Below are 15,000 nucleotides of genomic sequence, written 5' to 3' on the forward strand. Positions count from 1 at the left end.
GAGGTTATGTAGGGCTAAAACACAATTATAGCATTTAATTCTGCATAAAGTAATATAATCTAGATTCTTTCATTATAACCCAGACTATTAAATAATTATTATGTTTGCCTTCTTTTTACCTCTTGTTGTTGTCATCATGTCTAATATTTTAATTTCCAACATCTCATATTTTGTAATAAAATTTTGTCATCAAACTTCACTCTTAACTCATTCTTGGTTGGTACATTACAAATAAATAAATATCATTATATTCCTTCAATTCATGTCCTCAAATTAGGAATTCCGAACACTAAACAACGTAACTTATTTAATACGTTCTCAGTTGCTCGAGTAAAGCCAGGTTTACAATACACCTAGCGTCGCGTTGACGCAACGTAAAGTGTATTGTGAACTAGGCCTAAGTGAGGGAAGTCCATATTGTACGTACAGAAGTCTATATATGTTTCTCTGTCGTATGTCCAATTACACTATTGTTTTTATCTGCCATAAATGATGCATTAGTATTAAATTGGATTATTTCAAGTGCGTCATTTAGTATTGAATGAAGTCGTAAAGTACATTTACTGATGTAATAAATGTTTCTCAATTTCTTACTCTTCACTGTTTTGGTAAAAAATTTGAAAATTTATAGTCCACGCTTTTCTACCTAACGTTACGCCCATTTTAAATGTTCGTGTAAACAGCAAATTCTATTCTCAGCCATAAATATTACAAAATATTTTGTAACAAGGCTCACTGTCGCACAGAGCGCGTATATTCTACTGTATAGAGCATTAAGACTGTAGACGGATATTATAATTAGGTTAGGTATAGCACTTTGAGGCAGTCCATGTATTTCTACCTCTCCCAACCTACAGCAATTCTGTTTCTATCCAGTAGCTGTTCAATCTTAGGGTGCTGCAGGTGTTCTTCCAAGTTTCATCGGTATTTCTCAAGTATCGATTACATATGCAAGAAACATTCGAATTTGCCTATGTGATTTTTGGCTTCCAACGTTAGACGATAATAAACTGTATGCAAACTGTTTTGCTACTCTGCTCAATTCAACTCTTCTGGATCCTGCCTACTGATTCTAGAAAGCAAGGCGGACACCTTGTCAATTTAGGCGTGGCAACCCAAAGCGTCAAAACCAGACGTTACTCCTTTAATTAACAAGCAAAATTCTGATCCCGCCGCAAAACTATATAATGGTTTTAAAACAATTATCGTTGGTCAGTCGATGGTTCTTCTAATTGTTATATATATATATATATATATATATATATATATATATATATATATAGAACGTATGTTCCTTGCAACGAAGATGCCTGTGTAGCAATGGTAGCCTGCTTTCTGTGTTGCAATGTAGATATCAACATGTCATCAGATTTTTTTTTATTTTTTAATACTCTAGAATTCTCACGAAAATAGTGTAATTTATAGGCTAGGACCAAGAAACAGCAAAGCTTGCTTTACAGAGACACATGCAAACAGAAAGTGAGATATCGTCTCACAAACTCACTAAACACTAAAATTTTGTCTGCATGCTATCGGGCGCTGGACTGTGGCACTACCCACTGAACTTTCTGAAGCAGCTCTACATCTTGGCCATCAACAAGCTGTCCTAAAACGTCCTTCATCTGAAACCTTATATCCAGATTGGATAAGTTGGATTAGATGAAAAACTCACGGATGGATTTACATCTACAATAGATAATCAAAGAAATCCGTCGAAAGGCTTACGATAAAATAATGTTTGCTAGAGAATGACACACGATTTTTGAATTACGACTGTAAGAAAGGCTGACTGCAGGCGAAACATGCATACTATAGATGAGCAACTAAAATGAAAACCTGGCCAACAGAGCGAAATAAAATTTAAAAATGAATTTAATATTTTTGTGTAGTTCTCATTACACTACCTACAGATATCAACTACAGAATGGACATGAAATCAAATGATGATGATATCGAGCGGAACTGGAAATAGTCGATGTACCACATGTACTGTTAACATGAATTTACGCAGACATCGACAAGTACTCATTGTATGTCTGTAAAATCTCATTTTACAAATATTACTGCGCGGGCACAATTAAAATATTATTTCTGGTCAACTAAGGTTAAGAATACGAGTATCAAGAAATATAATTATCCTGGCCTTAATGTAAATAACATTTTGTAGGGGAGAGTTGTGCTGTATACATTTGATGTAGAAAGCATATTAGTTTATGGAAGTTATCATAACGATGTAACATTAAAATTGAGGTGCCGATGTTTATCGACCAACAAAATTTTACTCTATCAATTAATCGTGCAGATAACTGTTATGTGTTACGTTAAATTAGTAAGAAATAGAAATAGAACAGACGAGACAAGCGCATACCTAATGATATGCTCGCATCGTCTGCTCCCCGTTCTTTTTGCAAATCAATCCCTTTCCTCATCAACCGCTCTGCATCTTCAAGGTTTTTCATTTTCACGTAGCAACATCCTAACCGGTTTAGAGCTGTAACAAGAATGTGCCGACATTAGATACAAATACAAAAGTATCGCAACAATAAGTTAAATAACGCAAATAAATTATACAACTGGCAGAAGAGCTGTCGACATTGCTTGCAAACGTTTTCTGCAAATTAATATCTATTTTATGTACAGTGGAATTTGTAGTGTGATCTACTTCGTGTCACTTACAGAAATACAACTACCGTTTAATACTATAACATGTAACATCGGCACTTTCCTAACTGCGTTTTTTCTTACGTTAATCGTGCAACGATTATGTCTACTGCAGTTGGAAATGGTAAACAATATGAAACCTTACTTGTATGAGTACGAAACAAAAATTAATCAATTTATTTGTATTATAACTACCTGGTATAATGTGACTGTTACTGACATAGAAAACGTAACTGCAGATTGTAAACAATTTTTCACTTTAATCGTTACACAAAAATCGTAGTGACCTTACTCTGATTCAAGCAAGTCTGGAATGCATCGTTGATAGCAAATAAACCCAGGACAAAAACTAGCAATGTTTTGTTTTACAGTTTGAAAACTCAAGATCATTTTTAAATCCATTATTTTTATAGACTTTATGCACGCTGATTGGAGCGCCAACATTCTCCCGTCGCTTACGAAATCCTAGCATCTATAGTGACTAGACGTTTTCTTTCCTCCGCACAAAAGATCAGACCTCGCGATACTAACCTATAATTCCGTTAATTAAACAAAACTTTCTAACTCAATATTTTGTCTTACCAACAACATAGAACTTAGGAAGAGAACTGTCGTCGCCAAATTCTTGCAACACTTGTACGGCTTCTTCAAAGTATGGCTTTCCCATGTCAGGTCTACTCATTAGATCGTATGAATCACCAACAGAAATCAGACCTGAAATATCAAATTGCAAAAGCTAAACTGTAATTATATGTTGAATTATACTCACTGTCGCTCATTTCAATTGCATCGTTAATACTGCGAATGCCGAGTTGGCGACGAATTTTCAATGTCTCTTCTGCTAAATGCTTAGCTGTTGGAATGTCGTGAAAACAATTTGCCAACGCACAAGAAAACTTTAAGAGCTGTAGACATTCTTGCTGTACACATTTCAATTTTAAAATGTGATCACAAACGATGTAAACGTGTGGAGTTAATGCAATCAACTTGCTGTTGTTGAGGTTGCGTTGCATGGCGTCACCAGAATTTGGTAACATGTCTTGCATACACTTTGTCAAACAAATGAGACAAGGTAGCAATTTGTCTCTTCTCTTCATGTGGCTTACAACAGACTGCTGAACGAGCGCGTGAATGTCACACGTGCGTTCCTCGTCATGCAACGTGAGCAGAGAAAAGTCGTCGGACAACAAATGCAGAGACAATTCAAACTCATCTCTTCCGATTCTCGGCTCCCTGTCAACCATAACAGCTGCACGAATAACCTCAGTAGGAATGGAGCTCGTGCCCATCAGAGAAGTAAATCTGAGAATTTTCTCTGCATCTTCGGACCTTCTTGCTACTTCCTCTAGATCGAGATCCCATTGCATCGGTGCTTCCCTGTCGACATTTAGTCTTTCCTTCATAGTCTTCAGCTTCTCTTCATCACTCGTACAAATGTCGCACGATTTGGCCAGTGAGGCGACGTCGGCAGCTAAAAGTTGGTCAATTCGTACAATACCCGAACTCGTTAGCTTGTGCTGTAGATGCTGCAATCCACAACCATGTAATTTGTCCTTTAAATCATCGACTGGATATTGCACGGTCCCCAATGACAGTTCTTCTCTCATCTTCTTACAAGTAACTCCTGTTTTCTTTGTCAATGTTGCCACACGTCGAATGGCCAGTGGCAATAGCTTCACTTGTCGATCGGTCACTATACCTTTGATCTCATTGTATTCTTTCTCTGACATCTTTCCGTCATCGTTGCATTTTCCAGCCCAAAGGCAGAAACACTCGACGGCTGCGTCTTCGTTCAACTCTGGCAGTTGAATCACATTACCTTCTTGCATCAGCTCGTGATCTCTGCATCTCGTCGTAATGATAACGTGAACTTTCATGTTGCAAGGCGGAACAAATTGTTGGATAACGTTTAAATCATCACTGCTGTCGTAGATCAACAAAGCATTGCCTCCACGTTGACTGACGAGATCTAAAAAGCGCACATTCATTTCTTGCAATGATTGACTTGCAACGTCATCTTTCTCACAACTTAAAAGAACCATCTATTACAAATGTAATTTTAATAAAAAAAATTTAAACAATCATTTGATCGTTGTATTACATATTTGTAAAGAGAATATCGTATGGATGCGCTTGTTCTTGAGCTGATAAAGAAGACTCCTTCTTCATACGAGTTTCTGTAAATTCTTGCATAGTTGGCTGCTACACATGACTTTCCCGCTCCCCCTGGAGCGCAAATGCACTAAAGCAAGTAGAACAATAGTCAAGCACATGCATGGAGTTGCTATTATAAACATTGATTGTTTGTTACCATCAAACGAAAATCACTAATGTCGACAATCTCTTCCTTTCCATAAGCTCCTTCCCAGAAATAATGCGACAAGTCAGTGATAATTACGTCTCGACCACAAATATGAGGAAAATTTCTTTTTTCCAGTTCAATGGGAAAATGTGCTATAAACGACAACGTATTATAGTTATTGGCCTACACGGATCCAATAAAATTGTCGAACCTGTCCGCTGTCGGTTTGCTTTGTGTTGTGGAGATTCTCGTAATACAAAACCCCTACTGGACGTTGCCTCATTTTCTAATTGTGCAATTTCTTTAAACATTCAGTTAAGCAATTATAAAATTATAGTTTTAAATTAAAATATTATTAAACATCAAAAAATCTAACGATGCAAGTACTAAGTAGTATCCGTCATTTAATTAATTGAAATAGTAACAAAATGTTTTGTATTCATTGATGATATGCTTACAATTGCAATAACGCCTTTTGTGTTAACGCTACATAATCTCTAAGTTCACTCTATGTAAATAACTGCATGATACAAAATTGCACCAGACGACAGAGGGGTGGAGCGTGGCATGGGATAGACCGGGCTATAGCCTCCTATCATTTGTAGGTGTGGTCCTAAACTGGCAGACTGTAAATACGTGGGAAAACAAATCTGTATATATTATATCCTCCGCTCTTTTTACAGTCTGGATCTGCCAATGACTCAACCGTATCACTCGACTAGAAGCCAATAAGGTGGGCTTGACCATAAAAGTGGGCGTGCCCCGTAACATCGTGAAGTTCAGCCACCCATTTCAAGGTCACGCTACGTCTCTGTCCGACTCAAGACATATGAATACCACGATTTGTCAACAATTATACCTGCTACGTACATTCCACACACTTTAGCATTGACATATTAAGTTAACTATTCCTACACCAATCGGAAACTCTACAGAAATTGTCACGAGCTCGTTACCGACAGCTCTACACTACACTTACATTTTCTACAATAACGTTCACTGACCTTGTTGAGATTGCCTAAATTGAATTTTAGTCGTTTGAAATTGTTTATCAACTAATTACAGTTAACATTAAGGCGTGTGATAACCAATCAGAATATTAAATTATTTACCAAAAAGATGTTGTTTAACTGTCATCAAGTGCCTTAGAAAAGCAGCAGACGTGCTAGCAGCATACACATGAAAATAGTCTCCTTTGCTTGCACTAGAGCCATAGTCAGAGATGCCTTTGATGACGACTGCTTTGCCCGATACCCCCTTTCGCCTAAAGCTCTCAATGGCTTGTTTCATAAACGAGTAAGCTTCCATGTCTACTGCCTTCACCTTACTGTCGGCCACACGTATTTTGTAAGCACTCAACTCCGCCTTCAGGTTCATATGCTCGTGTGGCAACGACAACATGGAATCGACAATGCCTATGATCTCATCTTCACGCGGAAAACTAGCTTCATTGGATGCATAATCATTTCCTTCGTCAGTAGCAATGTACCTATGTTTTGCTGTTGGAGATGGACTAATCCAAGCAGATGACGATTTTATCATTGTGTCCAGAATTTCATCGTAAGTGACACGAATCTTAGCATCACTCATCGTAGCCATTCCAGGTAATTTCTTGTCCACCATCTTGTACAATAGTTCTCTCTTGCTAATGCCATCCTGCCCACTTTTGATCGCAAAGTCTAGCATGAGTTGTTGAAGATAACGAGGGCTCGGACGAACGGCGTTCTCTGGAATGTACTTCAACCAGACTTCAGAATCTGCGTGAACCAATTCATTGACTGACGCAAGGATACCTTTGTCGAGCTCACAGTATTGTGCTCTAGCCTGGAAATCTCCGCCTTCTTCCACCTTCCCTCCCATCTCTGCTGTCGTTCGTTTGGCGATGAACACACAACCGTGCTCCACGTGACCATGTCTGTTCTCCTCTCCAGCGCAGATCCCCGTCATCACCACTGCGGTAGCCGTGAAGTACTTGGCGAGATTGGAAAGCAACACTTGACTCTCGGTCCCTCCCATTTCGGTTTGTGCCACCACGCCCACCTTCGTTTCTGTAGAATTCCATCCTTCACACACTCTGACGTTGAGCCTGCTGAGATCGGTGAGATGTGTGTATTTGTTTTCAAACTTGCGGTTCGTTCCGTTCTCTAGAACTGCTATCGCAGCCTTCAGCTCCGACTCCGAAGCGCAAACGAGGAGCACGTTCAAATGATCTTGAATATCAGACAAGAACAAAGACCGTTGCAAGCACACTAGTTCAGTTCTTGAGTTGAGTTGCAATTTGCATACAAATCTAGCGAAGGTCGTCGAAACTCACGAGACTCATTCACTCCTACTCTACATAATTAGCTAAAGCCCAATTCTGCTGAGGTTGTGTACCTCTATACCAGGTGCCTTTCTTTAGATCTTCAACCAGAATCGGTGAAGCTCAGCCATCTATAGGCTGTATTCATGGATTATCTGATTGAGCTTCACCGAATCTGGTTGTAGACATAAAATACTACTTTAGATAGACCTCACGCGGTAGAGGTCCACAACTTCAACCGGACTAGCTGGTGGGGAATATGAAATGCGTTCTATAGAGTCGTGTCTGCGGTTTCATTATTTCCTCCTACCGAGCTCCGTTTTGACGTCGGGCTCGCTTAAAATTAAGTTAATTAACCACTGGGTTTAAAACTCTAAAATGTATACGTCGCTTTTGCGGAGAAAACTTTCAAGAAGGCAGCAGCAAAAAGTTTCAATGTGTGTATGAATGGGAAATAGTAGAGACTAACTTTTGATGTTGACTTGTTATTGAGCATGGATTGTGTACCAAAACGTCATCGTTTTCCTTGATGGCGCAAAGAAGAAACCGCTGGAAAGTGGTAGTTGTACTGACCCAATAAACTGTACAATTTGATATACTAATTAACAACGTATCATCTCGGTACTGTTTAATTATGTACATATACATGACTCTATTAGAATAAACAAAAATAGATTAGCAACCATGGCCAGAAATTTGGGGACTGATCTCCCAAGAACCCCCATTGCTACGCCACTGGGTATATATCCATTCACCTAGCACGAAAAACGATTAGTAAAAATCGTTGTCCCCAAGAGAATGCACATACGGGAATTGAATGCTAAGCAGTCTCCTCCAACCCGTCACGTGCAAAAACCGCATGCATAACTTATTAATATCAACGTCTTGCGCAATCTTTTCGTCTTTGTTCATATGCTATTCGTGGACACAAGCACACGGTACATAAAGCCAACGTTCCCTTTTCATCAACTTATCTCATTGTACTAACGCTTCTTTTCTAGGTGGTTGGACGAAGCGTGTCAGACATCGTCGACGGTCCAGGGGCTGATGCAGGGATGGTGGACAGGGTGGCTATCCACCCTCCGTTTTCCTAAGAGTTTTTGAGCGGAAAGAAACCTTGTAATATTTTTACTTTAATGGTACACAAATACAATACAATGTTCAAGGTTGTGTTCAAGATCAAGTTTACTCTTACAACGCATTGCTATCATCGTACAATACAGAAGGACTGCACATTCTACTCGGGTGTTGACTCCTAAAAGTACTGCATATCTTCTCTATGTTAAGTAGAATGTCAAATCCATCGCCAGAACACCTAAGTTGCCAAGTCTATCGCAAGTCATAGTGGTACGAAGCCAGGTATGCACTTGTCTGAGGCAAGAAAATGACCTCTCTGCTTCAGCACTACCAACTGGAAGAATAGCTAGAATGCAGAGCAGTTCTCGAACATTTGGAAAGAATAGCGGATCAACATCCTCGCTCAAAAGTTGTGTTATGGATTTGGTCTCCGTAATCCCATGACAGTGCTGCCTCCAACGGATAAGTTCACTCTCAAAGTTATCCTCTGTTGGCATCAGATGTCCCCATTTCGATGTCAAAATTCCTACCGTTTCTTCTAAACTTTCATTCTTGGTAATGATCTCTGGTACTAAAACACAGAGTTCAAAGTGTGCTCTTTTATCGCTTGCAAATCTAGACTCAAGTTCAGAAAGGATGGAGTCCAAAAACCGAATTGTCAGTGTTACTCTCCAGTCATCACAAGGCAACAACACAGTAGGATTTGCTCTTGTTTGCCTTCCCTTTATGATGCGTGGCATTGCTTCATCACTTCCAATATCAGCGGCTAGCTTCTTGGCTTTAGCGTATATTCGGTTATGCTCTACATCCACATCGTTTCGAATCCTTTTGTAAAATTGGACAACTTCGTCAACTTTCTTGAAGCCAAAGTACAACTCCTGCAACCTTGCTTGCAGACACTCTGCAATTGGACGTATGTTTTCAAGAAGCTGCTTCACAAGCATGAAAACTACAATGTGCTCAAATACAACAAATGTGTACCTCAAGCCAATTGCAGCAGTTTGTGTTTCTGAATTCCATTTCCAGTTGCTTCCATCAGGATAAAGTTTGTCACAATTGCTTGGGTAACATATCTCATCCCAGGTTTCAATAAGATAGGTGTAAAGTTCCAGAATTGTGTCAAAAGTTGTATGCTACCCAGCCCATCTCGTCTTGCACACACCATTGATTTTTGTCTTCTTGGTAGCTGGGCACTGACATCTAATAACGTGTTCCAGAAATCTCTGTCGTTTGGGAGAGTTATGGAAAAAATAGGTATGCTTGCTGGCAACTGTCAAACATGTTTCTAATTGCCGTTATTTGTGACGGCTTGCATATTACTAGATTCAGACTGTGCAAGCAGCAGCCTTGATATTCTGCATCAGGTGCCACACGTTTGATATGCGCTTGCACACCAACACTGGATGAGCTCATTGAACTGGTTGTATCATACGCTTGTCCTCGACAATTCCTGATGTCAATCTTATGCTTTTCAAGAACACATAGGCTACCCTGTGCAATAGATTCCCCAGTTAAACTTCTAAGAACCGTAAACAAACTGACAATATCTCTTGCCCATGAGATGTAACCTCGTCTGCTACAACTGAAAAGTGTGCACATTCCCTCAAGCATTCTCTGTAGAAATCTCGAATCTGGTCAGCAGCAATCTCTAATATTTCGTTCTGAATGTTTTTACTGATGTACTTTGCATTTGCAGGTCCAGTCCTGAGATGCTGATCCAAGCAAGAATTGGTGCTAGCTAGCAGCCTTACCAATGCAATAAAATTTCCCTCGTTTTGTGTTGCAGGAATGTCAAAGTTGATTTTATCTTGCTTACGACCTTGCAAGGCGATCCTCTGCTTTCCACACATCATAACAGCTTCAACGATGGTAGGCAGAACTTCTAAGTTGAATTTGTAGTTTCTGGCATTAATATCTGTCATTCTGTTGTCAATTCTTGCTTCAGGATTGGAATAATGCATCCTAAAGTGGTACGCCCGATCAACAGCTCGTGAATGATATTCCGTTGTCGCATGTCTACCACGAATCTCTTTGGATTTGTTGTAATTAACAAACGGGGTTCTAACTAACACGCCAAGGTGAAGAGATCTCATCTCATCAGGAGTCAGAAATAAAATGCACTGTACACACCAACCTCACTTGTCATCCCTTGCTTTACCATGGCGAAGCCAATTATCCTCTCGAAGCCACCTTCTTTGAAATGTAATCTGCTTGACCTTCCGCTTTTTACCCTCAGGATCTCCAGCAGGAAATGACCTTGTGTCCAACTCATCATCCCGGATGTCGTCTTGCACGGTAGCTAGCAAACGGTTACTTGTAATCGGCAGTTAGCTCTCTTGTATGTCTAATTGCAATCTGAAGGAGACTGCTTTGCAAACTTTCCGGCTCCTGTAGTTGAATTTTGCTGAGGGTCACCGTCGCAGGTTGTACATATTCTTGCGACAGTTGCCTTTGTTCATTCCGCATCCCTGATTCTTGTGCTCCGTAGCCTCCATCGAACGCTAACTCAAACAGTGTTGGCTGCTTGAATTTCTTTGAGTCAGACGTCATGATCAGATGCTAACGTCACCGTCAGCCGCCCTTGGCAATATCCCGGATAAGGGCTACAGTCGCTGGTGGACTTGAGTTAGACTGTCTTCACTCAATTCGCTAGTAGCTATCTAGTACAATTTTGTCACACTCCAATATGTCTCACTTACGACCACTAGCTAGCCACCCCCTTCTAAAAAATCCTGGATCAGCGCCTGAGGATATCACGCTAAAGAAGCCCACTGTCCAGTACGACAAGCCATGTGTTCAAAGTGTAACCGAAAGAGTCACTTTGAAGCTTAATGTCTCTCCAAGACAATCGCAACTGTAGAAGGTGAGAGTCAAGATGGGGCCTATGTATTTCCAGTAAACGCATCGAAAAGGATCAGATGGTCTGCTAAAATTTTAGTAGAAGGCAAAGAGCTAAAATTCAAGTTAGATACGGGCGAAGGTAACAGTGATCACAGAAGGGCACATAGAATGCTAGAAATGCCAAATTTGCAGAAACCGTCCAAAGCCTTGAATGAACCAACATCTACGGCTCTCCAGACATTGGGAAAATTCGCAAGTGCATTATCAGTAAATAAAGAGAAATCAGAGGAGACTATACTCGTTGTCCAGAAATTGAAAACCAATTTGCTAGGGTTATCGGCTATCCCACCGTTACAACTTGTCCACAGGATACAAGCGACCAGTTTAGGAACCACCATACCAGACCGATTTCCCAAAGTTTCTCAGAGACTGGGTAATATTGGTAATCCATAAGAATTCAAGCTTAAAGAGGGAGCCAATCCCTATGCGCTGTACACCCCCGCAATGTTCCAATTTCTCTCAGAAAACACGTCAAAGAAGAACTAGATCGAATGGAAAAGATTGGTGTCATCTCACAAGTGGAAAACCCTGCAGAATGTTGCGCTGATATGGTTATAGTCAGAAAAGACACAGGCGACGTCCGGATTTGTGTGGATATAAAACCCCTCAATGAGAATGTACTACGATAGATTTACCACATATCCAAAGTGGACGACACACTTGCCCAATTGGCGAGAGCCACAACGTTTAGCAAAATGGATGCTAATAGTGGGTTTTGACAGATACCTCTAGAGGTAGAATTTAGGCTACTGACTACCATTGTTACCCCTTACAGACTGTACTGCTTCAACAACTTACCGTTCGGCATCGCTAGTGCGGCAGAGCTTTTCCAACGGCGAATGAGCAAGATTCTTTTGCAAATACCTAAAGTATTATGTCCTATGGACGGTGTCTTCATATTCGTAACAAGTCAAACGGAACACGACAACCAACTGACTTCGGTCTTCCAACGACTGCAAACTGCAGGAGCAACTCTAAATAGGGCCAACTGTGAGTTTGGGTACACACCGTCAAATTTCTTGGTCACATTATCGATGGCAAAGGTCTTAGAGCTGATCCTGCACGGCCGAAAGCAATCCGAGATATACAACAGCCCAAGAACGTATCTGAGTGTTTTGCGATTTACGGGAATGGCAAACCAATTGAGAAAACTTTCACCACATCTTTCAGAGATAAGCCAATCTTTGAGAGAGCTGTTGAGTACGAGATGCTCATGGTTATGGGAACATACACACAAGAGCAAGCATTCGCAAGAATCAAAGATGAATTGACTCGCCTCACCGTTCTGCAGCTGTACAATCCGCAGAAGAAGGTGAAAGTATTCGGAGTATTCGAAGTATTCGAAGAAAGTGAAAGTATTTTCAGGAGTGACAACGGACGTCAGTATAACGCTTGGAAAACCAAAGAATTTGCCAAGGCCTATCGATTTGTCATGATAACCAGTAGCCCTGAGCAACGGACTCGTGGAGCGGATGGTCAAATCCGTCAGCACAGCTACTGAAAAAGGCGGATGACCCACATCTCGCATTACTGACTTACAGATCCACTCCCCTGCCTTGATGCGCTCTGTCCTTCAGAATGCTCATGGAAGACCGTTGAGAACAACGATGCCACAGTGGACAGCACAACTCACACCTCACTGGGATTATCTGAAGAAGTTTTGTGAAGCAGACAATCTTTTGAAAAGTAAGCAGAAGAAGAACTTTGACTCCAGACACCGAGCTAAGACCTGCTCAACTACAAAAACACGGAAGTCTGGATAACGTCAGGTAAAGAGCCAGCTCAAGAGACAATCGTCGTTCCAGGCCACACTCCACGATCCTATGTCATCAAAGCAGGAAAAGGAAAAGTGAGGAGAACTAGGGGTCATTTGAAAGCCATCCCGAAATTTGGCACTTTTGTTGAAACTGAAACTCCCCAGGATATGGAAACTAGTCAAACAGCACCAACCTGGCCACAAACCAGAAGTCAGACTGCTTGTCAAATAAAGAGGTAGCCGAAACTCGACTTGTAAGTGGAGATGTAAAGTGACTCTATTAATAGCGTAGTAACACGCATACGTAACTATTGTATGTTCGTAGTATGTCTTTAATGTGCTAAGTTTTACTGCGTTGAGTACAGTAAATACAAACCGTATAACAACACAAACTGCACTACCTACAATAACGTTCACTGACCTTGTTGAGATTGCCCAAATTGAATTTTAGTCGTTTGAGATTTCTTCTCAACTAATTACAATCAAAATTAGGGCTTGTGATAGCCAATCAGAATATTAAAATAAATTATTTACCAAAAAGATGGTGTTTAACGGTCATCAAGTGCCTTAGAAAGGCAGCTGACGTACTAGCAGCATACACATGAAAATAGTCACCTCTGCTTGCACTAGAGCCATAGCTAGAGATGCCTTTGATGACAACTGCTTTGCCTGGTACACCGTTTCTCCTAAAGCTCTCAATGGCTTGTTTCATAAACGAGTAAGCTTCCATATCTACTGCCTTCACCTTTCTGTCGGCTACACGCTTTTTGTAAGCACTCAACTCTGCCTTCAGGTTCATTTGCTTGTGTGGCACCGAGAGCATGGAATCGACAATGGCTATGATCTTATCTACTCTCGGAAAACTAGCTTCATTGGATGCATAACTATTTCCTTCTTCAGTAGCAATGTACCTATCTTTTGCTGTTGGAGATACTCTAACCCAAGCAGATGACGATTTTATCATCGTGCCCAGAATTTCATCGTAAGTTTGACAAATATCATTATCACTCATCGTAGCCATTCCAGGTAATTTCTTGTCCACCATCTTGTCCAGTAGTTTCCTCTTGCTAATGCCGTCCTGCCCACTTTTGATCGCAAAGTCTAGGATGAGTTGTTGAAGATAGCGAGGGCTCTGACGAATGGCGTTCTGTGGAATGTGCTTCAACCAGACTTCAGAATCCAAGTGAACCAATTCATTGACTGACGTAAGGATACCTTTGTCGAGCTCACAGTATTGTGCTCTAGCCTGGAAATCCCCGCCTTCTTCCACTTTTCCTCCCATCTCTGCTGTCGTTCGTTTGGCGATGAACACACAACCGTGCTCCACGTGACCATGCCTGTTCTCCTCTCCAGCGCAGATCCCCGTCATCACCACTACGGTAGCCGTGAAGTACTTGGCGAGATTGGAAAGCAACACTTGACTCTCGGTCCCTCCCATTTCGGTTTGTGCCACCACGCCCACCTTCGTTTCTGTAGAATTCCATCCTTCACACACTCTGACGTTGAGCCTGCCGAGATCGGTGAGATGTGTGTATTTGTTTTCAAACTTGCCGTTCGTTCCGTTCTCTAGAACTGCTATTGCAGCCTTCAGCTCCGACTCCGAAGCGCAAACGAGGAGCACGTTCAAATGATCTTGAATATCAGACATGATCAAAGATCGTTGCAACAGCAGACTGTTCAATGCTTGAGTTGTGTTACAATTTGCGTACAAATCTGACAAAGGTCGTCGAAACTCACGAGACTCACTCACTCCTACGCTACCTAATTATCTCTAGAGCGCGTACCTTTATTCTCCATTCACCATGCAGCTAATCCCTTCGAGGTTGTGAATGGCCCTCTATACCGAGTGAGATATATAGCATGTCTTTATGTCTTCAACCAGAATCGGTGGAGCTCAAGCAACTTATCCAGCCATCTAGAGGCTGCATGCATGTATGGATTATCTAGTGGAGGTTGGTTGAACTCCACCGAATCTGCATGTTTGAAGACCTAAAGTAATGC

The 15,000-nt window shown here is 41.0% G+C and overlaps 1 protein-coding gene across 1 annotated transcript in view; it reads right to left on the minus strand.

The window, feature by feature from the left end:
- Window positions 1–14,647, minus strand: part of LOC134180859 (uncharacterized) — a 14,996-nt gene extending 349 nt beyond the window's left edge. Inside the window, exons 1-9 of the mRNA XM_062648043.1 lie at window positions 13,534–14,647; window positions 13,421–13,471; window positions 5,175–5,249; window positions 4,973–5,115; window positions 4,763–4,903; window positions 3,431–4,703; window positions 3,244–3,375; window positions 2,369–2,491; window positions 1–14 (exon numbers count right to left, since the gene is read on the minus strand). The exon at window positions 1–14 is cut by the window's left edge and continues 112 nt beyond it. Of these exons, the coding sequence (XP_062504027.1) occupies window positions 1–14; window positions 2,369–2,491; window positions 3,244–3,375; window positions 3,431–4,703; window positions 4,763–4,903; window positions 4,973–5,115; window positions 5,175–5,249; window positions 13,421–13,471; window positions 13,534–14,647 (3,066 nt within the window). The remainder of the gene's footprint in view (window positions 15–2,368; window positions 2,492–3,243; window positions 3,376–3,430; window positions 4,704–4,762; window positions 4,904–4,972; window positions 5,116–5,174; window positions 5,250–13,420; window positions 13,472–13,533) is intronic.
- Window positions 14,648–15,000: the final 353 nt, after the last annotated feature.

This window comes from Corticium candelabrum, chromosome 6 (genome assembly GCF_963422355.1).
Source record: "Corticium candelabrum chromosome 6, ooCorCand1.1, whole genome shotgun sequence".
NCBI classification, from domain to species: Eukaryota; Metazoa; Porifera; class Homoscleromorpha; order Homosclerophorida; family Plakinidae; genus Corticium; species Corticium candelabrum.